The 27,187-nt window shown below is 41.4% G+C and overlaps 1 protein-coding gene across 4 annotated transcripts in view; it reads left to right on the forward strand.

Annotated features, from left to right (window-relative positions):
- The window catches only part of gpc5a (glypican 5a), a 921,338-nt gene that overhangs the window by 701,923 nt on the left and 192,228 nt on the right, over positions 1 to 27,187 (forward strand). The window contains exon 8 of one of the 4 annotated variants that reach the window (XM_048532914.2): positions 6,250 to 6,297. The exons of the other annotated variants lie outside the window; for them this stretch is intronic. Within the exon in view, the coding sequence (XP_048388871.1) occupies positions 6,250 to 6,290 (41 nt within the window). The 3' untranslated portion in view covers positions 6,291 to 6,297. Of the gene's footprint in view, positions 1 to 6,249; positions 6,298 to 27,187 lie in introns of those variants that run through there. 4 annotated transcript variants of the gene reach the window in all.

The following is a 27,187-nucleotide window of genomic DNA, read 5'->3' on the forward strand; positions in this document are numbered from 1 at the left end:
TTCAAGGAACACCTGTTAGGGGCCCATCTCAGTGAGCTAATTTGATGGTTGTTAAACTAACAGTGTAGTTCTGCCTCTCACATCAAAGTTTCCATTTGTGAAGCCAATAAACAGCAATAAAAGTCATAGTAACCATTTTAATGTCATAGGTTTTAAGATATTTCTTGTTCAGAACTAGCTGGGAAGCAAACACCTAACCTCCAAGCCCACTGTGTCAACTTTAGCTGGAATGTCTATACAATGCAGGGGATTCAGAAGCTTGTCTAAGTATGAGCAATTTATTTGTTTTATTAAGGTTGTCCATTTTTAAAAGAAACAGAAATTAAACACAGAAAAATGGAAGAGAATACAGTTTCCTTTTGGTTTTCTCTTTTTGCTTTATGACCATGTCAAATTTCTTATAAATTAACTTTTTCAGCTCTTTTCCTTGGACTGATAAAGTAGCTTAAGACTTCTTCTCAGTTCTGATGATCTGGATACTACTTTCAAGTTCTAACAGTTTGCAGATTTTTTTTATTTACCAACTTTTGTAGCCTGGGGACTTCTTGAAACAAATTAACCTAAACCAAGACAACTAAATGTGGAATTGGATGAACACAGCAGGCCAAGCAGCATCATAGGAGCACAAAAGCTGATGTTTCGGGACTAGGCTCTTCATCAGAAAATCTAATTCTCGAGCATCTACAATTCCCATTATCTCTAACCTAAGCCAGGATATTGCCTTCCTACGAGAATGATTATTCTTCAGATCCCAACCTATCAGTGGCCCCTGACCATCTACTTTTGAATCATAAACTCAACACTGTAAACATTAAGCGATTAACTCCCCAGGTAGCTGATCGACCCATTTAACATAAGTCACATGTTTTCTTGGAAAAGCTGTCTCCAATTCACTGCTAAAATGACTTACTGTCCTTTGTGAAAGTGACCATTTCTTTAAACAGAACTGAAAACTAAAATCTATTTTCCCTTCACTTTCAAATTCAGGTTTCCAGGTAATAATATTATACTACAAATCCGGATCACGCTATTCACAAAATTGCCATTTTGAGATACAATCTCATGCTGCTCACATAATTAGCAAATCTAATACGGTCACGTGCTAATCTGAAAATTAACTGCCTTAAATGCAAACCCACACTGTTCACAAAATTATCACTTTTAAGTGTCTTTGCTGTTCACTTAGTACACTTTAGCATGATCCCATACTGTTCACAATTTTTGTTTCATTTCTTGTACAAAAGCAATTTTGTAATTGTCGATAAACTTGTTAGTAGCATTATTCAATTAATAGAAGTTTCTGTACTATCTCAGATAACTGAAGCATTTGATAATCAATTCTGTATGAACAGGAGAGTGTTAAAATGAAACTACATACTGAAATTGTACAGTCAGTTTGAGACAACATAATGTATAGACCAATTGGAAAACAGCCTTGAAAATACTGTCCATGCTGCTTTTTGTTCCAGTGTATTCTTACTACAACCTGTTTTTGAGTTTATTCGTATATTTGAATTTACCTTAATTTGTTTTTCTGCTGCTATGGTGAGTGAAGATAATTAATTTCAAAGAGTGAAATACTGTTTATGTCCTTCCATATAGCATAACGATTTTCAAATCATTATCACAGAATGATCGAAACAGTCTACTAGTCAGTACAATAAAGCACTAGATCTGCTACGTATTACAATTCATTGCATACAGCATTTGGAGCAAAAAAGTCACACAGTCGCTGTTTCTAGCATATGCAGCTTCATTGTTTTATCTGATTTGTATAATTTCCTCTCATGAAACTAACTGTTGCCTTAACATATCTTAAATACCTGGGCATTCTCTTACTGATTTCTTATATATTTTGTGTTTCTATAAAGGTATATTCCATTACATAGTGACATAATACATTGGTAAGAACTATGGCATTGTTGAGTCAACTTTGGTAGTGCTAGCTTATTTCAAACAGAGGTCACAGTACTCATGGTTGAATTCCTGGCCTCAGAACAACGTCAAGGTTAAAGAGGTATGTTATAATTGTCATTCTTTTTTTTAATGGCTATGTGAAAGTTGTTCTAATGACCACAAGCCAGGCATGATAGCCTTGAAAGTCAAAATATTAGATTTTCATTAGACTGGCACAATTCATATCTTCACTATCCACAATGAACAGAGCCATTGAACTTAGTAATTCAGTGATGTAGATCATACAAAGCAAACTGGTTCTTCTTTTCTGCAAGGCTCAGCTAAATAATTAAACTCTCAGGGAGGGAAACTGATTTGAGGGAAAACATTTTTGTTTGTTTTCACACATTAAGCAAAAGATTAGAAGTGGAATCTCCATTAAATTCCCATTTTACTGAAGTTCAAAGAACTGTGGGGGCAATTTTTCTTTTTATTAATATTTTGGTGAATGTTGATAAAGCCAAACATTGTCTGGATCTTTCAGCGCGAGTTTATCTGTTTTTGAACAGTCCTACAGTGTTGTTCAAGGGATTGGAACAGGATTTTGGAGAAGGTGAGTGCTGCCTTGACCCATTTCTAGGAGATACAGCCATCATTGAGATTGCAGTCACCTCATCTCTGATCCACTGAGAATAAGATAGTTTGTCTAGATGATGTAGGTTTGTGAATCTCCATTAAATAAATTGCTATCACCATGTTTTACTTTGAAAAGATGACAAATATGTATTTTGTATTTATTTTTGTATTTATATATTTATATGTATTTATTATGCTATGGACTAATGCAGGGCATTGGACTTCTTTTGAGCATTTAGTGTCAGAACCTGCCTTACATAACATATTTTACATAATCCATCTAATATCATTTTGAAAACATTCATTACTGTGACTGGAATTTGCTGTGCTGTTACCATAAATTCACAAATGCAATCCCACCTTGACCACCCTATTGACCTGCATTGTCACCTTCAGGGAACAATGGACCTGAACACCCAGATCTCTCTGTTCATCAATTTTCCCCAAGACTTTTCCATTTACTGTATAGTTCGTCCTTGAATTTGATCTTCCAAAATGTATCACCTCGCATTTGCCTGGATTGAACTCCATCTGCCATTTATCTGCCCAACTCTCCAGTCTATCTATGTTCTGCTGTAACCTCTGATAGTCCCCTTCACTATCTGCTTCTCCATTCCTCCCTTATAATGCGATTAGGCAAGACTTAGGAGGCATAGAATGGGTTAGCAAAATGCAGGGGATGGGGACACTTGAATTGTGGAGCTGGTTTAAAGAACAGGTATTGCATGTCCTTGATAGGTATGTCCCTGTCAGGCAGGGAGGAAGCGATAAGCTAAGGGAATCGTGGTTTACTAAAAAAATTGTATCTCTTGTTAAGCAGAAGAGGGAGGCTGATGTGACAATGAGACCAGATGGTTCAGTTGAGGTGATGGAGAGCTACAGATTAGCTAGGAAGGATTTAAAGAGAGAGTTAAGAAGAGCAAGGAGGGTACATGAGCAGACATTGGCAGGTAAATAAAGGAGAACCCTAAAGCTTTCTATAGGTATGTGAGGAATAAGAGGATGACTGAGGTAAGCATAGGGCCAGTCAAATACAGAAGTGGGAGGTCGTGTGTGGACACTGTGGAGATTGGAGAGGTGCTAAATGAACATTTCTCACCTGTTTTCATTGAGGAACAGGAGAATATTGTAGAGGAGGTGACTGAGTTACAGGCTACTAGAATTGAAAGGGTTAAGGTTAGTAAGGAGGAAGTGTTATCAATTCGACAACATGTGAAGGTAGATAAAACCCCTGGGCCTGATGGGATTTTTCCGAGGATTGTCTGGGAAGCTAGGGAGGAGGTGGTGGAGCCTTTGGCCTTGATCTTTGAGTCCTCATTGTCTACAGGTTTAGTACCAGAGGACTGGAGGATTGCAAATCTTGTGCCCTTGTTCAAGAGGGGCAGTAGGAATGACCCAGGCAATTATAGACCTGTGAGCCTTACATCTGTTGCAGGAAAAATTTTGGAAAGGATTATAAGAGATAGGATTTATAATCATCCAGCAAGCAACAAATTGATTGGAGATAGTCAGCATGGATTTATCAAGGGCAGGTCATGTCTCACAAACCTCATTGAGTTTTTTGAGAAGGTCACCAAGCGTGTGGATGAGGGTCGGGCAGTTGGCGTGGTGTACATGGACTTCAGTAAAGCCTTTGATAAGTTTCCCCATGTTAGGCTATTGGAGAAAATACAGAGGGATGGGATTGAGGGAGATTTAGCCATTTGGATTAGAAACTGGCTTTCGGTAAGAAGGCAACAAGTGGTGGTTGATGGAAAATATTCAGCCTGGAGTCCGGTTACTCGTGGTGTGCCTCAAGGATCTGTTTTGAGACCACTGCTGTTTGTCATTTGTTTAAATGACTTGGATGCAGGCATTGGTGGATGGGTTAGTAGGTTTGCAGATGACACTAAAGTTGGTGGAGTGGTAGACAGTGTGGAAGAATGTTGCAGGTTGCAGGGAGACTTGGATAAACTGCAGAATTGGGCCGAAAGGTGGCAAATGGAGATTAATACGGATAAATGTGAGGTGATTCATTTTGGGAGGATTAATAGGAAGGCAGAACACCGGGTCAACGGAAAGATTTTTGACAGTGTAGATGAGCAGAGGGACCTTGGTGTCCATGTACATAGATTCCTGAAAATTGCCACCCAGGTTGATAGTGCTGTTCAGAAGTCTGATGGTGTTTTAGGTTTCATTGGCAGAGGGATTGAGTTCCGGAGACATGATGTCATGCTGCAACTCTACAAAACGCTAGTGCAGCCTCACTTTGAATATTGCGTGGTCGCTCCATTATAAGAAGGATATGGAATCGTTGGAACAGGTGCAGAGGAGATTTACCAGGATGTTGCCTGGTCTGAAGGTCTTATGAAGAAACGCTGAGGAACTTGGGTCTGTTCTCATTGGAGAGAAGGAGGCTAAGAGGGGATTAAATAGAGACATACAGGATGATCAGTGGATTAGATAAGGTGGACAGTGAGAGTCTTTTTCCGAGGATGATGACTTCAGCTTGTACAAGGGGACACAGCTACACATTGACGGGTGATGGATGTAAGACAGACATCAGAAGCAGGTTCTTTACTCAGAGAGTGGTAAGGGCGTGGAATGCCCTGCCTGCCAACGTAGTTAACTCAGCCACATGAGGGGAATTTAAACAGCCCTTGGATAAGCATATGGTTGACGATGGGATAGTGTGGGGGAATGGGCTTAGATTAGTTCACAGGTCGGTGCAACATCGAGGGCCGAAGGGCCTGTTCTGCGCTGTGTTGTTCTATGTTCTATGTTCAATCAAATAAGTGCAATTTAAATGCAAGAAGCGCACTTCTACTTGGAAGTACAGTAAAAATCCTGTTTATATACAAAAATTGCCAATAATATACGTCTTTGGTAACATTCGTTTGTGTCAGGATAACTTTGTTTTGAAAATAGTATTTTTTACAGCTATTTATAATATGTAGATGTATCCTGTGCTTTACAGTAGTTTACAAACTTCATCTTGCCTTGCTGAAAAGAGAGACATGCTACAAAAGTTATTCCTCTTGAATTCATCAGGATAATTATAAGAATGTCAAAATTCAAACAACCATAATGCTTTATACCACAAGAAGGAAAAAGAAGAAGTGCTGATTTGTTTGCCAAAATGTTATGTTGTAGGAGCAATGAACTATAGGCTGCCAGGTTCCTATCCATTTTCAAAAAGCTGCAAGGCTTGTGAACATGATCTCGTTTGTTTGCAGAGATTGGGTTCCTGTGTATGAATGTGTCTGTCTAATGGGAGGCGTTCATGAACTACAGTAACAGTTTGAATGATGATGTTAAATTGCTTGTTCATGTATTCATTAGCAAACTCAATACTGTTCAACAGTTGTGAGCAAATTGTGATATCACATCTGATGGTAGATATTTTATTTTAGGTTTTGAAGTCATGGGTTGGTTGACTACAGTTTGAACTCTCCCTGTTATGAACAACCAAAGGAAAACCCTCTTTGATTCAATCAGTCAGTCACCTAGACATAAGGCTTACATACCTGGTAACCTATGGGCATTTTATTCATATGCATATAAAGGGAAACCAGTGCATGTATGGTGCTTAGAATTCTAGGAGCCATTTTTTTAGGTTCCACATGAAAGGTTGTTGTACAAAATAAAGCCTTATGGTGTAGGGGACAGCATATTGGCATGGAAAGATGAGTAGCTGGTTAACCAAAAGCAGAGGAGTGAGAAATGCTTCTTTTTCAGGTGAGCAAGATAACGGAGTGGCATGCCACAGGGAGCTGTGATTGGACCTCAACTGTTTACAACTTATGTAAAGAAAAGACAAAGGGATAGAAGCTATGGTTGCCGGCGACACAACGTTAGGTAGGAAATTAAGTTTTGAAGAGGACGTAGGAAGCTATAAAAAAATGCAGATAGGTTATTTGAGTGGGCAAAAGCATGGCAAATGGAATATGATGTATTGACAGGAAGAATAGAAATGGTGAGGAATTTGCAGTGTCCGTGTCAATGATTACCACTCCACTAATATCTTTTTCCAAGTAACATGCCCTGAAAGGATTTTGGCACCAAGAACTTGTGCACTGGTCCATGGTTTAGGCCTGACTTGCAGTTACCTTCCGCAGATCAGGAATCTCTTCTGTTTGTGACATCATCCATCAACATGTTGATTTGCAGGGTGATAATGAACCTGTTTAGCCATGTCATGAACATATGTTTCTTGGCTATCAGGCCCTACAGGGGGACTTTAGCTTCTGGCTCAAAGGGAGTGATGCAACCCATTGTGCCACAAGATTTCCTAAAACCTAGTGTATTCCCACTAGATCAGCATTTCCTTTAAGTGAGCACATCGGGGAGAACTAACGCTATGATAGTTATAATTCTATTTTGTCTACCAGACTGTAAAATTAGGAACTTTAATAGTACAAATTATAATGGAAATGTATTTTTGATTTCAGAAATTATAGCATCTGCTCCCACAGAACACACTTTTTCTATATCTTAAGTAAGAAGAGGGCATACATTTGGAATCTATTCTGAAATTGTGGTACACCTCACAATATCACAAAATTATGATGAGGCCAAATAAAGTACAAAATATGAAGTCTTTATTAAGAAAATAGCACTTATTTTTTCTATTTTTGTATCTTTTTCACATTGATGTGGATTATCCATGTAAAATCTTATTCTATCCTTCATCAATGTCTGGTAATAAAAATGTTGTGTTCTAAATTAACCATAAATTTAATTTATTGATATTTTGATTAATCTTTGTTGATATGGAAACTCCATTTGTGCTAAACAAGAAAGCCGGGGGAAAAAAAAACAGGAAAATGGGAAAACCTGGCAGAAGCAAAACTGTTGGGATAAGATTGTCATGAAATCCTATCCGAACAGTTCTGCTTCTGCTAGGTTTTCCCATTTTCCTGTTTTACTTCTCTGCTTTCTTGTTTAGCACAAATGGAGTTTCCATATCAACAAAGATTAATCGAAATATCAATAAATTATAGAGGGTATGGTCCATTAACTAATAAGTACTTATTGTAGCAAATCTGTCTTATCAGAGAAGGAAATAATTGATGTTGGTATCTGATATCCTCTTGAATATAAATAATGCAGTGATTGCATCAAACACAATCTCAGTAGTAGCCAGATCTAAAATTACACTAATATATAAAAGCTAATTAAATTGTAGTCATAAATTGTAAGGCAATCTAAAATTACAAGTAACCATATGGCAGCTGTCATTTTGAACTGTGGAGCATTGCTTCTGGCATGAAATTGTCTCTTCCTAGACAATCTTACTTTCTGTTAGATCTTAATACGTACTCTCAGTATAGATAAATTTTGTAAGGCACAGCATATTTCGTTAGGTGCAATGTGTATACAATTTGAAGTAGAGTCATTACATTGAGAAAGGTCAAGACAGGAAATCTGCAGTTCTCACAATGCACAGTGATGTAGACCTGGCAGGATGGAGTAGTCAGGTTAGAAATTAAATCAAAACACAAATGCAGCAGCTCCACATCTGATCCATCGTAATAGAACATAACATCCCCTCTTTCTAAAACAAGCATACTCAGAAATAGTTGGCAGATGAAGATTTGCAGCCTAACAATTTGGCAGCTTAGCACACTCCATGAGAAGTAAAATATCGTGGGGGTCAGCTGGTTTATAGAGACGAGTCTGACCTTAGGGTTCCAAGGCCAGACATAACTTTGACACCTGATTTTTTTGAGAAGCCATTTGTAGGTCTATTTTCTGGACCTACATCACATTGGAACTGGTGGACTAAGGAGGTAGCAACTATTCGGAGGATGCAGGCAACTAACCAAATGATAAAGCTATGCCAATAATCCCATCCACAATGATGGTGAGCCGAGCACATCAGCCTGGAACACAAGGCTGAAGTATTTGCAAACATGTTCAGCCAGAAGTGAACAAGGTGTACTAAAAATCAGTCATCTCCTGAGGTCCTCAGCATTACTAATCCAGTCTTTGGCTAAATCAATTCATTCAACATGGTATCAAGAAATAGCTGGTTGCATTGAATACAGTAGAGTTTTTGACTCTGGTAAGATCTCAGTGTCGTGCTGAGGACCAGAACTATCTATAGCCCAAGGAGAGCTGTTAATGAACAACTGAAACATTGGCATCCTTTCCATGAAAACAAACAGATCAAATCAAATTTAGCCCAAGAAATTTGTACCCAATCTGTCTACTCCCCATCATCAGCAAAGTGATGGAAAATATCCTCAACAGTGCCATCAAGAAATATACTCCTAGGAACCTTCTCACCAAAGCTCAGTTCGGGTTTTGCAAGGACCACGTGGATTCAGACCTCACTGCAGCCTGAGCATGAACAAGATGATCGAACTCCAGTAGCGACTTATGAGTAACTATTCTTGACACCAAGATATCATTTATTGCAACTCTGGATGACATTCAGGCTTGGGCTATAAAGAGACAGTATCATTTGTACTGCAAACCTGCCAAGCAATGAACATCTCCACCAAGAGAGAATCTAACCATAACCCTTGACATTCAATGCCATTACCAACACTGAATCACCCATTATCAATGTCTTCTGGGTTATTATCAACTAGAAACTGAACTGGTCCGCCCATATAAATTCTGTGACTACAACAGCAAATCAGAGACTGGTTATTCTGTGGAGGGTAACTCACTTACTGACGGCCCAATACCTATTTGTGATTGAAGTGTCATAAGCCAAGAATATAATTTTGTGTTGGTGAATGTATGTTACTCTCAATTTCAATGAAGGTTATAGATCTTTTCATATGTGGGTGTCTGTCTTCTGTGTACGGTTGTAGGTGTCTACCTGCTTGCCTTGAAATGAGAGATGCATCCACATCCCTATTTGTTACTTATCCTTTCAAATTTACTGGTAAGCATCATCTTGCCAGTGGCAGTGAAGGTTAACTTTTGCGTGTTTGTTTCCTTTCAGACTTGAAGTAGAGATTTTTGAGCATAGCAAAAGTTCCATACCACAGTTTTAGAAGGGAGGTCCCTCAGTCTTTCTACCCAATGACCCTAGACTCATTGTTTTGGCAGAAAATAACAGGCAGAGTGAGCATATATTTCATTTAGGATTATAGATTTCCTTACATTCCTCATTCTTCTCTTAAACAGTCTGTAGAGTTCAAGGATAACTTCCTTCCATCTGGAGTTCTTGTTTCTAAGGTGATAAAACATTTTAAAATTGGATCCACACACACTGCCACAGGTTGGCACATAGGCTTTGAGGAGGCAGATAGGTGGGATAATCATGTTTGTATACATTACTCTGATGTTTGCCCTTGGCCTCTGTCAGGGCCATGTCAGAGATGCTCAAAATAATTAACATCTTTGCATCTGCTACTTCTTTTTGTGTGGACTTGGGCTGGAGGTACTCGCGTATTAGTGGAAATATTGCATTTTTCAGCTGGCTTTAAGGACATCCTAAAAATATTTTCTCTGCCCTCATAGTAACTGATTTTTCATTGGTGGCAGTTTGGAGAATACTCATTAGCTTGCTTTTTTGTATGGGGGGAGCCTTAACAGCAAAGGCTAAACAAGTTATGACTCTACTCAATGGAATTTAGAAGAATGAGAGGTGATGTCATTGAAACATATGGGATTCTTAAGGAGTTTGGCAGTGTCAATGCTGAGACGATGTTTCCCTCATGGGAGAGTCTAGGACCAGGTGTAGTCTCAGAATAAAGCAGCACAAATTTAAAGCAGGATGATGAATTTCTTCTGTGAGGGTTGAGTTTTTGTAACTCCTTGCCACAGAGGACTGGGGATACAGAGTCCTTGCGTATATTTAAGGCTGAGATAGATAGTTTCTTTATCATTAGGAGAATTAAGAGTTATGGGGAAAGGACAAGAAAGGATATTAGGAATGTCAGATCAGTCATGATCTTATTGAATGGTGGAGCAGAGTTGAGGGGCTGATTGGCCGACTCCTGTTCCCTTTTCTGTGGTCTCATGGACTCAAGAACTCTCAGAAAGCAGTTGAAGCAGGCTCATTCAAGATTTATAAGGCAGAGGTGGATCGATTCTTGGGAAGATAGGGAATCAAGGATTACAGGGTGCAGATGGGAATGTGAAATTCAGAAGATAACTGATCAGCCTTAATGTGATTAAATGATGGAGCCAGTGCCAAATGGCTGCCTTCAGCTCCTGTTTTGCATTTTTGCATGGTGACAAGATGAAGCAGAGAGTTGAGGATAAAGGAGAGTCAGTCAGATCAGGAACTATGGGAAGTGATGTTTCACAATGATTAGTGGTTGGGCTATTGTTGTCAAGCTTTGGGATAAACGACTAATATTCTAGTATCAGAAGCATGAAATGTGAGGTGCAAAGTGATGGACTTTTGGGAATCTAAATGACCACAGGACTGTAGTGGGTTATGTGTGATTTAGACATTGGAAATCTGATGAATCAAAGACCTCAGGGTATTGGGGTGATCAGTGTTATTGGTAGGTGGAAAGTGGGATGCTTCAACAGCCAGTATGCTGGATAAATGGACAGGCATTCACCTCCTGGCTCTAAATCTCCAAACCATCACTTAACTGCTGTGTGACCTGAAGTCTGGATCTATTTAAATTTGAAATGATGTATAGACATACAGGCAGGCTCATTATCATTTTTAAATTGCCAATTTATCTCCTCAGTGCAAGTGGTCATGCTCCACTCTGCCTTCTTTAAAATCAGATTTTTTTAACACTTTCACAGCCAACACCCCATTCCCCCCATTGCACCCACCCTGGCACACGCACTCACCCAACATTTCTCAGGGAAAAGCCTTTCCTCAAATTTAAAGAGTTTAGCAGTGTTTTCATCTGTCAGAGATTCAAAACTTAAGTCAACCTTTCACTGAAAAGAATTCAGAAATTACCTCATTATCTAGAGATCAATTAGAATACAGATCTTGCCATCCTAAAGTGTAGCTAATGAAACTAGAAGTTATGCATTTCAAGGAAAGTTGGATAAATGTATAAGGGGAGGAAAGAAAAGGATATACTGATAGGCTTGGATGAGGAACAGTGAGAAGAGGCTCAATTTGTAGCATAAAGCCTAGCATCAAACTGTAAGCAGAATGTTGTGTTTCTGTGCTGCACATTGTATTTGTTAATATACTGTAGATTCATATTGTTTTGACCATAAAATATGATTAGTCATTATGCAGATTCAGTAAGCATTACAGACATTTTTAATAATAAACTCTTGTGCAGTGTAGGGGGATGAGTTTCTTATTTTTCACAACAGCAGCTTTCGTTTAGAGGTGATAGGGCTTCATTTCATTCTGCAAGATTTCATATTACGTTTCTTCTAAAGTTATGGATAAAGCTAGCACACCACATACATTGCCTTTCTAGTCTCTAAGAAGCTCCTGTTTCTCTAGTGTCTTGAAAACAAAGCATGACATCATGGTAATATGATCTAAAAAGGAAAAAATAGAATAATTTTTAATGGGAACTAGGAGCAGAAAACAAATTAATAGTCTGTTATTGTCTGTTGTAATATATTTCAGGGATGACTGTCAACCAACAGAGTAGTTCTAAGGATTCAAATCAAATCCCTGATTTTCTTGGGGATTGGTTTCTCTCCTGTTTTCTGATGTGTAAATTGTTTAGCAGTTTCCAACTTGCTTTCCACAAAGCAATATTCAATGAATGATTTGGAGATAATGGGAACTGCAGATGCTGGAGAATCCAAGACAACAAAATGTGAGGCTGGATGAACACAGCAGGCCAAGCAGCATCTCAGGAGTACAAAAGCTGACGTTTCGGGCCTAGACCCTTCTTCAGAGAGAGCTCTCTGAAGAAGGGTCTAGGCCCGAAACGTCAGCTTTTGTGCTCCTGAGATGCTGCTTGGCCTGCTGTGTTCATCCAGCCTCACATTTTGTTGTCTTCAATGAATGATTTGACTGTTTTCCAAAATATCATTATGGACCTTGACGAATAACAAAGCCACATTAAGGAGTTATTCAAAAGCGCTACTAGAATTTATTCCTTCATAATGGAAGGCAATGACCATCTTCAATAACAGACATTCTAAGCACTGCACTTGACATTCAATGGCATTACCATCACTGAATCATAAATATCAACATCCTGGGAATTAGCATTGACTAGAAACTTCAACTGGACTTGCCATATCAACACAGCGGCTTCAATAGCAGGTCAAAAGCTAGGAATGCTTTAACCAATAACTCACCTTCTGACTCCCCAAAACCTGTATGTTATCTACATGTCAGGAGTATGATGAAATATTCCCCACTCAGCTCCAACAACATTCAAGAAGCTTGACACGATCTTGGACAAAGCAGCCCACTTGATTGGAACCACATCCATAAATATCACTTCCTCAACCACCAATGTTCAGTTGCAGCAATGTGTACTATTGACAAGATGCATTGCAAAAAATCACCAAGGACTCTTTCATAGTAATTTCCAAAACTACAACTCTCTTCCATCTGGAAGGATGGAGGTAACAGATAAATGGGAACATTACCACCTTGAATTTTCCCTCCAAGCAAACCTCCATTCTGACTTGGAAATATATTGCCGTTCTTTCACCGTCGCTGAGTCAAAGTCCCAGAATTGCCTCCTGGACAGCATTGCGGGTCAATTTATAGCTCACGACTGCAGCAGTTCATAAAGGCAGCTCACCACTTGGGCAACCAGGGCCAGGCAATAAATACTGGCTGGACAGTGAGGCTCACATGCTGCAAGTTAGTAATAAAACAACACAAAATATATTTTTGGTGGATTTCCTTCATAAATTGTTAGGTAAGGCACAAGACCGATACCTGCTGGTTTCAGAGTAAACTAATTTCCAGTTTAGCTCCCTGTTAGATCTCTTATGACTTTAATATTTGGGATTATATAATAAATATTGGTACTTCTAGGGCTGTTTTCCATTGTGAGGCTTGCAAGTTTTAAAATTATTATTGAACATTTGAAACCATTTTTCATGTAAAAGTGAATTAATACAGTGATTCATTTTTCAAATGCATTGGCACAAAACCCTGGTGGAGTATCATAAAATGTCATTAGTGAAAGCTAATGGAAGATGATGTTTGGTCCAACATCAATAACCTGGAATATACTTCTGTGTGGATAAATTAAAGCTGGATTGTCATTGGATCCATGTTTCTGACATGACAAGAACACTTTTCTGGAAAGCTGCAGGAAAAATGAAAACTATTTTTTCTCATAGGAGTCCAAGGTTGGAGCAACCTTCTAAGCATTGCAAACACTGAATCCATATATTGAATTCACATTATGATGTGACTAATTCTTATTAAACCTTGTTGGAGAAAATTGTTTTTGCACGAACAGGGAGCTGAGCATTCATGATATAAGATTGAAATTCAACTAATTATATCTTATTCATGACCAAGCAACATTTTTCATTCCTGATTAAATGTCAAATTCATATTCAGTAGAGATTTGTCTTTTTATAGGAGGGCTTATTTTTTGCAGATGTAGAAAGGAATTGGAATAGCAATGTTGAAGAGCTATTGACTGTGATGTCCTGATGTTTGGGCGACAATTTAAGATGGGCACATATCCTGTGAGAGAGAATTTCTAAGTTTAGAATGTGTAATTGCTTCCTGATATCAGCGCTTAGTTAGGAAGCCTGAATGTAGAGAAAATTGTTGTTCTGTTGTGGTATTTGTTACGATCCACATGAAGAGACAATAAATAATCAAAATAACTAAATGTATTGAATGAAGAAATGTCAAATAATTCTATCATTTTAAATAGTTCCAATTGTGCCTCCAAAAGCTGCTGTTTCCTTTACTGCTAAAAAGAAAAATTGAACTCTTCCTGATTGTGATTTGCCTGTTCTCCATCTTCTGTTCCTTTGGTTGTATTAATATCAAGAAATAACATCTGCATCCCACCAACATTTGTATGGGTAGTGCTAAACTAGCCTGCAGAAATGATAGTCCTGACAATGAAAAGGTGATAAATGGAAATATTCTAAAGCTGTATCTTGATGTTTTCAAGTGGTGTATCTATGACTGTTTCCTTTGGCAGGACTTTGGGATTATCCTTTAGAGAGAAGATTGTTGATTCATTGCCTTGGAAACAAATGATTTTTGTAGTTTGTGTGGATTATTACCTCATGACTTGTTATTGTTGAAAAGCATAAAGCTGCTCATTTCTCTCAATTACAGTTAGTCCATTCAACATTTTGCAGAACGTGGCCAGTCAGTTTTTATCACTTCTTTGCTGTGGTGAATCCTATTGCAAATATTTTATAAAAGAATGTGGCTCTGATGTATATCGCAATCTGAATCCTGTAGAACTGTGCGTTTCTTTGGATTGCTGCCATGTTATTTATATTTCTTTCCATATATGAAACTAACACAAAACATGCAAACCCAGTACTGGATGAACAAATGTTTACCCTAAGCTAGAACACTGACATTGTTGTCACAATACTATATATTCCTCCTCAGAAATTCACGAACCCTGTTTGTTTTAGATGTTATCTGCAGTGTGCCCTTTGAAGATTGTTCTTAAGGTTGATCCCCAGGTATGATTGTATATCTATACTGATTACAGAACTTGCAGACATATGTTGATGAATATGTTTTGTCGGTGATGCACGTAACATGGTACTCTTGGATTGAAGACCACTTCCCATTGGTCCTGCTATTTCTGCAATTTTTGCAGTGATTTGAGACTTTAGTGAGCCTTCCCCAGTGTAAATATTATCTACAAATAGCCACACGCTGCTTTACACTTTTTAAGAAGGTGATTTATGTATGTCAAGAGTTCAGGTCCCAACACCATGCCCTGAGGCCCTCCAAAAACAGACGTCTAAGACAGGCTGCTTCTCCCACCACCTATCACTTCTGGTTTTCTGTTGATTAGGTGTTGGATCCAATTCAATAATGAACACGTAATTCCATAAACTGTGAAGCTTGGGCAAGAGTTTTTCATGAGGAACTTTGCCAAAGTATTGTGAGAAATCCAGAAATGCCATGTGTGTAGTTTAATCTACTTCAACACTAGAGACCATGTCAGTAAAAGTCTGTACAAGCCGTGTTTAATGTAGATCTTTTCAACTGAGAGCCATGCTGATTCTCTATGAGAAGATTGTGAACTTCAGAGCACTTCATGATGAGAACGAACACTGTATTCAAGCAGACCAATCTGGCAAAGGATATGAGTCTGTAGTTTTATGCCTGACCTTTTTAGATATTTTCCAATTTGCTCAGAGATATTTTTTCAGACTTTTCTGGAGCAGGTGGGACTCGAACACGGGGCGGGCAGGGTATGTCCAGGAGTAAGGATGCTGCTACTGTGCCACTAGAGCTCCCATGACTGATCTTTATCTCAATAAATGTGGAACTGGAAAAGCACAACAGGTCAGACAGCATCCAAGGAGCAGGAAAGTAAACGTTTTGGGCCGAAACCCTTCATCAGGACTCTTTATCTCCTGGTCTTGAATGAGCCACAGATTTAACTTGACAATATTGGAGTCAGTTGCTCAGTGACTATCTTTGAGTTCCAGGGAAATACTTTGTCCAAAAATTGGAATTAATTTCTTATGGTAATTTCAAAGAACATTGTGTTTACTTATGGTGAGTTTTAGTATGACTGTTGAGTATTTCATGTCTAAGCTGGCTGCGTTTGTTAAATCTTCTCTGTAACTGCACAAGAAAATTGATCATTTAGTGATTCTCCTTTAGCTTTAGGATCACATAACTGTATTGTTTGTATTGATGTGTGAAACGTTCTCTTCTTCCTTATTGACTTTCTTCAGAAATCCTTGGGACTCTCCTGAATTTAGGTTACAGGATACTCAAAAAGTAACATTGCTTTGTTTTGTTGAGATCTTTCTTTGTTTCTTTTTGTCAGATTTTAAATTCCTTCAGCTCCACCTCATCCCTAGACTGCTTAAGTTTGTTGTGAAGAAGCTATTAGTTTTTGCATATCTAACACTTCTATGGGGAACGAGGAGAGGTTGCTCCTGTTGGATGAAAATGTATTTATTCCATTTATAGACTTAAACAATACTTCTGTCAAAACATTTTTTCAGGGTAATAACAGAACTAAATTAGTAAAGTAACAGTTATTAAAATGCTGAAGTCCTTTTTCCTTATTTCTTGTGTTTTTTTAATGTTTTTCCTTTTGCAATTATTTTTACATTTCTATGGGGTTTATTATAGTGACTGAGTGATTACTAGCCCCTGATTCTGCAGATACCCTGTGACTAAACTTGCAGTGTTGGTAAGCACATGTTATGGAGGTTATTTCCTCTTGAAGATTCTTTAATTGACTGTTCCATTCCGCTATCAACAATCCTATCTAAGAGATCTTTTGCAGTTTTCCTGCAACAGAGATGATATTGAATTAAGAGTTCTTCACTCCAATTAACACAGTTGATTAAAGATTCCTCCAATTAAGACATCAACATTTGGAATCTGACTTTGAATCCTTTTCAAAATTTTGTTGAGTTTCTCAACTGTATCTTTATCATCAGGTTTTGATTTATAGACTGTTTCTATGATCACTGCATGTTTCCCTTGAATTTCTCAACGACTGCTCAATATTTCAACATGTTATTACTGATATAGTCAATCTTGCTATTGTTAACTTATTACTCTGTTTTGACAAATTCAGGTCTATAAGCACATGGGACTTCTCCATGGCCATTTTTATGCATTCATTGTTTGGTTAGGTTAGCAATTATTTCCTACCCTTATATATCTAGAGGGCAGATGTGAGTAAACCACACTGCTGTAATTCTGGAGTCTGAATAGGCCAGACCAAGTAATAATAGCAGATATAATCCAGTAAAGAATATTAGTGAACCAGATGAAAACTTCTGAATGACATTTGACATTGGTGGCGTGGTCACAATGACAATAGCTTTTCATTTTATTTCAATTCAGATTTCACCATTTGTTGTGGTGGGATTGAACTCATGTTCAATGAATGTGATCCTGAGTTTCTAGGTTACTAGTCTAATGACAAGGCCACTATGCTGCTTCTAACACTTCCACATTGGTGTGTCTGTAAACCTGTGTAGCCTTCAGGGAATCCTTCAAAGTTGGCAGTGTCTGAATTGAACATCCTTCTGTCCGTTTGAATGACATGTGGAAAGCTTTATTAAGGCTCCCAGATCCACTGTTTCATTCTGTGTGCCTCAAGCTTTCAAAATTAAGATACATAGTTTATTTCTTATTTCTCCTAATATATTTTCAGCTGGTGCCATCTAATTGAACCTCATTATTATCTTAATTCTCAGGAATTTTGTGTGTTCCTCTTTCTGTCTGCATTCTCTGTGTCCACATCTCTGCACGGATTTCCTTCACCCTGATCTCCCATTTCTCTGCTATTTTCTATTGCGTCTGCCAGTCATTTTTAGTACTAACTTGTTTACATCAAGGATTTGATGTCACAAGTATCAGTATTTCACATTAACAATTGTTTTATCATTGAAACAAATACTTCAAAGTCCTTCTTGTTACTTCTTTAAAACTTGTAAATGTTTTTAAAAACTTTACAAATATTCCTTGTCCAGAAAAAATGTCCAGAAACTTGGAATTCTACTGCAAGTAACTCGCTTCCTGATTCCTCAAAGTCAGCCTTGTGTCTACAAAATGGAACCTAGCCCATTTGCCTGGATGAGTGTAGCTCCAACAACAATAGAGTTTGGCACCAAAACAAAACAACCACTTGACTGGCACTCAATCTACCACATTTAATATTACTTCCTTGACACAAACGCTCAGTATGTCAGTAGAGCAATCTCTACCAACTACAAGTTGGACTGCAGAAACATGCCAAATTTCCTTCAACAGCATCTTCCAAATCTGCGACCACTACCAAAGAAGAAGGGTAACAAATTCATAAGGCCACCACCACCTGCAAGGTCTCCTCTTAAGTCACACAAGATCCTCACTTGAAACTATATCACAATCTTTTCACTATCATTAGATCAACAATCTGGATCTCCATTCCTTACAGCACTGTTGATGCAACTACACCATGCAGACTGCAATAATTCCAGAGTTGCTCACCACTAACTTTTCAAGGGAAATTACAGATGGGTAACAAAGTGACACCCACATCTGGAAGAATAAAAGTTAACTTTTTTTTCTTCTATGTATTAATTTCAGTAGATTAAATTTATACTGAATCAATACCCCTTTTTAAAAAAATCTGAGACTCTATATTGCTGTTTTTTTTTTCCCAACCAGCTATGGCATTTGTAATAACTACGAGGATACAATGGAAAGATGACATTACTGTGACCAGCTGAGTAAGGAAACTATCCATAAAAAATTGGTTCATAAACCACAGCACATATGAATTATTTTGTTAGGAGACAGAATTCTGTGGAAAATGATGTCTTAAAGCTGGAGCATATAATGCAGTTATTATGATGTCAGAATCCCTTCTGGGGGCAAAAATGTATGTTACAAACTGGGTTTCTTCCCATGAAGACAACAACACAATTCTTGACATTAGCAGTGATTATTTTTATATGGATAAATCACAAAGTTTAAAGTAGATAGGGGCCTAGTTTCCCATTGCAGCTAATGCTTTAGAAATAGTTGCTCAAAAACTGTGAAACCTGCTGAAAGAATTTTGAAAAGCTACCTTACTTTTGGAAACTGGAATTTTTTTGCTTTCTTTTGCTATATTTCTGCTTCACATTTCTCCTGATCCATTTTTTTAGGGATTCATTCCTGGTGTTTGTGGGTTTGCTCTGCCTTTTTAAATTAAACTTTAATGAGATATGATGTAGATCTTTGAAAATGCGTGTGCTTTTGTTCTTCATACTCACGTCCAGCCCAGGTGCGATGTGATCAGTAATGTAAGCTAGAATGTGCTTTGCAACGAACACTTTAAATTAAGCTGTGGCTTCAATGGCTGAATGAGTAGATCCAATCAGACAAATTTTCTCTCCCAAACCAGTATGGAGAAAACTCTCAGCTTCGCAAACCAGACTTGAGGGAAAATCTGCCCTGCAAGGTCAGATTTTTGATCTGCAAGGTGGTGTAGAAGTGTGGTAGAGGGAAGCCACAGTATGGGTAGGGCGGCTGCAAACTGAAAAAAAAACTCCTTTGGGACTACCAGTGGTAAGGCAGGATGTTGAAATAACACACTTTAGTGTTCTAGAACATTGTACCATTTGTGAAAAAAGAGCACTTAAACCAAGAATGGCCTTATAGCCCTGACACCTCAGATCTTCTTGCATCTTCCTCATGCATTTCATAAGCATCACCATTGCCAGTGCATGCTAACTCATGCCACCACCAGACATTTCCTGGCCCTTCATACTTCCAGTGCCACCCTATATCACTGTGTTCATGCTTTGTTCCCTTATACCATCTGTGCCAACTTAATACCACTTCAAGCTGTGGGGCAGCACGGTGGCTCAGTGGTTAGCACTGCAGCCTCACAGCACCAGGGACCTGGTTTGACTCCAGCCTCGGGCACCTGTCTATGCGGAGTTTGCACATTTTCCCCGTGTCTGCATGGGTTTCCTCTGGGTGCTCCAGTTTCCTCCCACAGTCCAAAGAAGTGCAGGCTAGGTGGATTGGCCATTCTAAATTTCCCGTAGTGTTCAGGGGTGTGTGGGTTATAGGGGGATGAGTCTGGGTGGGATGCTGCAAGGAGTGGTGTGGACTTGTTGGGCTAAAAGAACTCGTTTCCACACTGTAGGTAATCTAATCTATGGTTAAAAACCTCCTTTCCATTACCCTTTATATCATGTGCCAACTCATGCCAGTGCACCTACAATTCTTTGTCCTCACACCATCCATAGCAATCACATCTGTCTTCCTCCCTACAAGCAGATTTAGGAGCCACAATGAGATTAAATAAAGTCCCAAGTTTGTAATTTTCCCATATATTATACGTGCAACACCAAGTGTGTTTGGTTCTAATTAATGCATAACCCCCACTGACGCGATACCTCCCTGATTGCTTGCTAACAGGCTCATTTAGGAATTGCAGACAAACAATAATAAGTGCCTTGCTCTCTCACAAGTATCAACACTGGAACACTGGTGATATGGGTCACCAGAAACTGCTAGGCAATCAGCTTCCAGGTCCAAAAGTCCACCAGTCAGGATCTATTCCTCAAGAAATCCAATATCAATAAGGTGAGACTTATTTTTCTCCTTCCCACTCGTGAGAGGGCCGGGGATCTTGAAGGCAGCTGGAAATTTAGTGGCCTTTCTCAGCGAGATCTGTGATCAGAGAGGTAGTGAGTTGAGGCTCCTGAGTGGCCATTAATTAACTCCTTAAGGCCCTTGCCAGGGAAACAATGGCCTTAAGTGCTGGAGTGCTGGTCCCGAGACCCAGGTAATTTTCCGGGAACCCAGATTTGAATTTCACTGTGGCGGAGGATGGTATTCGAATTCAATTAAAATCTTAAATGAAGAATCTACTGACTGTCAGAAAAACCCATCTGTTTCAATAATATGCTTTAGAGAGGGAAACAATCATCCTTACAAGGCTTGGCCTACATTTCACTCCAGAACCACAGCCATGTACTTGTCTCAGCTGGCCTCTTGGCAATTTGCGATGGGCAATAAATGCTGGCCGAGCCATCCTGTGAATGAATTTAGAAAAAATGCTGGTGAGTTACAAACATTCCTGGTGGAGACTCTTGTCCAGCATTTGTTGAAGTAGAGAGAAGGAACTGAATTTCCCTCCACGACCATTTATTTCTCCTTCTCATCACATCTAGGGAGGGAAAAATGCATACTAAGTTTCTAATACAGACTTTACATTAAAAAAGTCTCATTATTATCAAATACATAAATTTCTTATAAGTGTATCCTCCAAGTACTTAATCGTTTATCAAAACAAAGACAAACTCCTAACCCCACACAAATCCAATTATTGGCCTGAAAATGGAAATGGCAAACTCCTGAATAAGCTTTTCCTGCAGCCAGACAGCATTGTGGGCAATAGGCTTAATTCGTTCATGGGAATACTTCTGTCAGTGAGGCTGGGATGGTGGTGGAGAGGGGGAGGATGGAAGGTGATGATGTGTGGGAAAGAGACCTCCCTCTTCAGTTACCAGCCAAGCTGATGATGCGACAGCTCCAGGTCCCAGCAGTGCCAACGTTCTGTAGTGGACAATACCAGAAAAGCAGCCAATTCCAGCATGAAAGCTTTAATAAATCCCCAGAACGAGGATATTAGCAGTATTGCAAGCACAGTCTTTGGTGATCGGTGGAAGGGATAAGGGATTGGAGGAGTAGGTTTTAAATTACATGTGAGTAGAAAGGAAGAAGGGGAGCTATATTCTGGAGGCTTGAGTGCGTCCGATGTGCAAAGACCACCCTCTGAAGATAATACCACCTCATTCTCACACTGATTATGACTTGAAAGAAAATGGTAGTCCATTCCCATGCATTTTGCCTATGACAACTGTATCATGGCAAAGACAAGTTTATCTTGGGGCCAGTTGCGCTTTTAATAAATTATGAGCTGAGATTGGGAGATGGTAGGAAAACAGTAGGCTGTTTATCACTGGTAACAAAGTGTGGAGCTGGATGAACACAGCAGGCCAAGCAGCATCTCAGGAGCACAAAAGCTGATGTTTCGGGTCCAGACCCTTCATCAGAGAGGGGGATGGGAGAGGAAACTGGAATAAATAGGAAGAGAGGGGGAGGCCGACCAAAGATGGAGAGAAAAGAAGATAGGTAGAGAGGAGAGTATAGGTGAGGAGGTAGTGAGGGGATAGGTCAGACCAGGGAAGATGGACAGGTCAAGGAGGCGGGATGAGGTGGTAGCTAGGAAATCGAGGTGCAGCTTGAGGTGGGAGGAAGGGATGGGTGAGAGGAAGAACAGGTTAGAGAAGCAGAGACAGGCTGGGCTGGTTTTGGGATGCAGTGGGGGGAGGGCAAGAACTGGGCTGGTTTTGGGATGCAGTGGGGGAAGGGGAGATTTTGAAGCTTGTGAAGTCCACATTGATACCACTGGGCTGCAGGGTTCCCAAGTGGAACATGAGTTGCTGTTCTTGCAACCTTCGGGTGGCATCATTGTGGCACTGCAGGAGGCCCATGATGGACATGTCATCTGAGGAATGGGAGGGGAAGTTAAAATGGTTCGCGACTGGGAGGTGCATTTGTTTGTTGCGAACTGAGCGGAGGTGTTCTGCAAAGCAGTCCCCAAACCTCCGCTTGGTTTCCCCAATGTAGAGGAAGCCACACCGGGTACAATGGATGCAATATCGCACATCGGCAGATGTGCAGGTGAACATCTGCTTGATATGGAAGGTCATCTTGGGGCCTGGGATAGGGGTGAGGGAGGAGGTGTGGGGGCAAGTGTAGCACTTCCTGCGGTTGCAGGAGATGATGCCGGGTGTGGTGGGGTTGGAGGGGAGTGTGGAGCGGACAAGGGAGTTGTGGAGAGAGTGGTCTCTCTGGAAGGCAGACAAGGGTGGGGATAGAAAAATGGCTTGGGTGGTGGGGTCGGATTGTACATGGCGGACGTGTCGGAGGATGATGCTTGTATCCGGAGGTTGATGGGGTGGTATGTGAGAATGAAGGGGATCCTCTGGGGGCGGTTGTGGCGGGGCCAGGGTGTGAGGGATGTGTTGCAGGAAACGTGGGAGACGCAGTCAAGGGCGTTCTCGAACTCTTCTCGGGGGGAAGTTGCGGTCCTTGAAGAACGTGGACATCTGGGATGTGCGGGAGTGGAATGCCTCATCTTGGGAGCAGATGCGGCGGAGGTGGAGGAATTGGGAATAGGGGATGGAATTTTTGCGGGAGGTTGGGTGGGATGAGGTGTATTCTAGGTAGCTGTGGGAGTCAGTGGGATTGAAATGGACATCAGTTTCTAGCTGGTTACCTGAGATGGAGACTAAGAGATCCAGGAAGGTGAGGGATGTGTTGGAGATGGCCCAGGTGAACTTGAGGTGGGGGTGGAAGGTGTTGGTGAAGTGGATGAACTGTTCGAGCTACTCTGGGGAGCAAGAGGCGGCGCCCATACAGTCATCAATGTATTGGAGGAAGAGGTGGGGTTTGGGGCCTGTGTAGGTGCAGAAGAGGAACTGTTCCACGTAACCTACAAAGAGGCAGGCGTAGCTGGGGCCCATGCGGGTACCCATGGCCACCCCCTTTGTCTGTAGGAAGTGCAGCAGTTTTTCCGCCTTCGCCTCCACGCTTACTTCTTTCACCAGGAGCCTAACCCTCCCTCTACTGACCCCTTCACCTGCCTCCAACACAAGTCCTCTTCCTGGACATCACCCCCAGGCCTCCTACCCTCCCTTGACCTCTTCATCTCCAACTGCTGTCGAGACATCAACTGCCTCAACCTCTCCACCCCTCTCACCCACTCCAACCTCTCCCCTGCAGAATGGGCAGCCCTCTGCTCCAACACCAACCTCACCATCAAACCTGCAGACAACTGTGGCGCAGTGGTAGTATGGCGCACTGACCTCTACATCACCGAGGCCAAACGTCAACTCTCCGACACCACCTCCTTCCGGCCCCTTGATCATGACACCACCCCCGAGCACCAAACCATCATCTCCAACACCATCCATGACCTCATCACCTCAGGGGACCTTCCACCCACAGCCTCCAACCTCATTGTTCCCCAACCCCGCATGGCCCGTTTCTATCTCCTTCCCAAAATCCACAAACCTGCCTGTCCTGGTCGACCCATTGTCTCAGCCTGTTCCTGCCCCACCGAACTCATCTCCACCTATCTGGACTCCATTTTCTCCCCTTTGGTCCAGGAACTCCTTACCTACGTCCGTGACACCACCCACGCCCTCCACCTCCGCCAGGACTTCCAATTCCCTGGCCCCCAACACCTCATTTTCACCACAGACATCTCGTCCCTATACACCTGTATTCCTCATGCAGATGGCCTCAAGGCCCTCCGCTTCTTCTTGTCCCGCAGGCCCGATGAGCACCCCTCCACCGACACCCTCATCGGCCTCGCCAAAATCATCCTCACCCTCAACAACTTCTCTTTCGATTTCTCCCACTTCGTACAGACAAATGGGGTGGCCATGGGTACCTGCATGGGCCTAAGCTATGCCTGCCTCTTTGTAGGTTACGTGGAACAGTGCCTCTTCTGCACCTACACAGGCCCCAAACCCCTCTTCCTCCGTTACATTGATGACTGTATCGGCGCTGCCTGTTGCTCCCCAGAGGAGCTCAAACAGTTCATCCAATTCACCAACAACTTCCACCCCCACCTCAAGGTCACCTGGGCCATCTCCAACACATCGCTCACCTTCCTGGACCTCTCAGTCTCCATCTCAGGCAACCAGCTAGAAACTGATGTCCATTTCAATCCCACTGACTCCCACAGCTACCTAGAATACACCTCCTCCCACCCACCCTCCTGCAAAAATTCCATCCCCTATTCCCAATTCCTCCGCCTCCGCCGCATCTGTTCCCAAGATGAGGCATTCAACTCCCGCACATCCCAGATGTCCACATTCTTCAAGGACCGCAACTTCCCCCCCCCCGCCGCAGTGGTCGAGAACGCCCTTGACCGCGTCTCCCGCATTTCCTGCAACACATCCCTCACACCCTGCCCCTGCCACAACTGCCCCCTCGTTCTCACATACCACTCCACCAACCTCCAGATACAAGCATCATCCTCCGACACATCCGCCATGTACAATCCGACCCCATCACCCAAGCCATTTTTCCATCCCCACCCTTGTCTGCCTTCCGGAGAGACCACTCTCTCCACAACTCCCTTGTCCGCTCCACACTCCCCTCCAACCCCACCACACCCGGCATCATCTCCTGCAACCGCAGGAAGTGCTACACTTGCCCCTACACCACTGCCCTCACCCCTATCCCAGGCCCCAAGATGACGTTCCATATCAAGCAGATGTTCGCCTGCACATCTGCCAATGTGGTATATTGTATCCACTGTACCCGGTGTGGCTACCTCTACATTGGGGAAACCAAGCAGAGGCTTGGGGACCGCTTTGCAGAACACCTCCGCTCGGTTCGCAACAAACAACTGCACCTCCCAGTCGCAAACCATTTTAACTCCCCCTCCCATTCCTCAGACGACACGTCCATCATGTGCCTCCTGCAGTGCCACAATGATGCCACCCGAAGGTTGCAAGAACAGCAACTCATATTCCGCTTGAGAACCCTGCAGCCCAATGGTATCAATGTGGACTTCACAAGCTTCAAAATCTCCACTTCCCCCACTGAATCCCAAAACCAGCCCAGCTCCTCCCCTCCCCCCACTGCATCCCAAAACCAGCCCAGCCTGTCTCTGCTTCCCTAACCTGTTCTTCCTCTCACCCATCCCTTCCTCCCACCTCAAGCCGCACCTCCATTTCCTACCTACCACCTCATCCCGCCTCCTTGACCTGTCCGTCTTCCCTGGACTGACCTATTCCCTCCCTACCGCCCCACCTATACTCTCCTCTCTACCTATCTTCTTTTCTCTCCATCTTCGGTCCGCCTCCCCCTCGCTCCCTATTTATTCCAGTTCCCTCTCCCCATCCCCCTCTCTGATGAAGGGTCCAGGCCCGAAATGCCAGCTTTTGTGCTCCTGAGATGCTGTTTGGCCTACTGTGTTCATCCAGCTCCACACTTTTTGTTCCCTTGGATTCTCCAGCATCTGCAGTTCCCATTATCAGCTGTGTATCACTTCTGCTTTGTTTGCCCCTACCAAAAATATATCCACTGGGGACATGTACTATTCAGCCAATATCCCATGTGAGCTGACAGTTGAGCTGTTAATTTGTAGGCTTCCCACTGTGAGAGCAGTAGCTTGTGGAAGCAGTCAACAGTACCAGTCCTATGGTGATAACCCTTCGGCATATTACAACAGATCTGTTGAAATTGCAAAAACTGAAGTCTTTTCAACTTTTGGATTTTTTTTTCCTCAGTTCAAACAGCACAATGTTTCAGTGACTTCACAACTTGACCATTACAAAGGCATCAGTGGAGCGGGAAAGTTGACATTTCGGGCCAGGACCCTTCTTCAGACCCTTTCTGAAGAAAGGTCCCAACCAGAAAAGTCAACTTTCCTGCCCCTCTGATGCTGCCTGGCCTGCTGTGTTCCTCCAGCTCCACACTGTATTGTCTCTGACTCCAGCATCTGTAAAAAGGAAATTTAAATTCACTCAATTAAGGAAATCTGGACTAGAAAATTTTCAAGAGTATTGGGGACCACGTTCGGAATTACTGAACTGTTGTAAAAACCTATCTTGTTCACTAATGCCTTTTAGGAAATCTTGTTGTCCAACAATGAAGTTGATACTTAACATTAAAACTTTATCCCTGACATCGACTTGAAGGTATTTCTGCAGATGTATACATTTGCTACACTTGTCCAGTTTCCACTGTTGGCAGATTATGTGACATTAGTACTGCGGGAAGTTTATGTTTACTTCAGTGCTTTTCATCATCTCCGTGGAGGACAGGAAGCCTTTAGATGATCAAACTGTAATTAGATGCCACTTTTGATCAATTATTTATGGTGAATAAATTGTAGTACCACAGAAATTTAAAAGTTAAAATTTAAAAATTAAAAAGTTACAGAAATTCCCACTGAATAGCAGGGTAGCATTGATTTCCTGAGGTAAGTTGACAGTGATTACCCTCAATATCAAGGCAGAATTTGACTGATGTATTACAACAAGTCTTGCAACACTGAAATCATGATGGAAACTGGGGAAGTGC

This window comes from Stegostoma tigrinum, chromosome 6, assembly GCF_030684315.1.
Source record: "Stegostoma tigrinum isolate sSteTig4 chromosome 6, sSteTig4.hap1, whole genome shotgun sequence".
NCBI classification, from domain to species: Eukaryota; Metazoa; Chordata; class Chondrichthyes; order Orectolobiformes; family Stegostomatidae; genus Stegostoma; species Stegostoma tigrinum.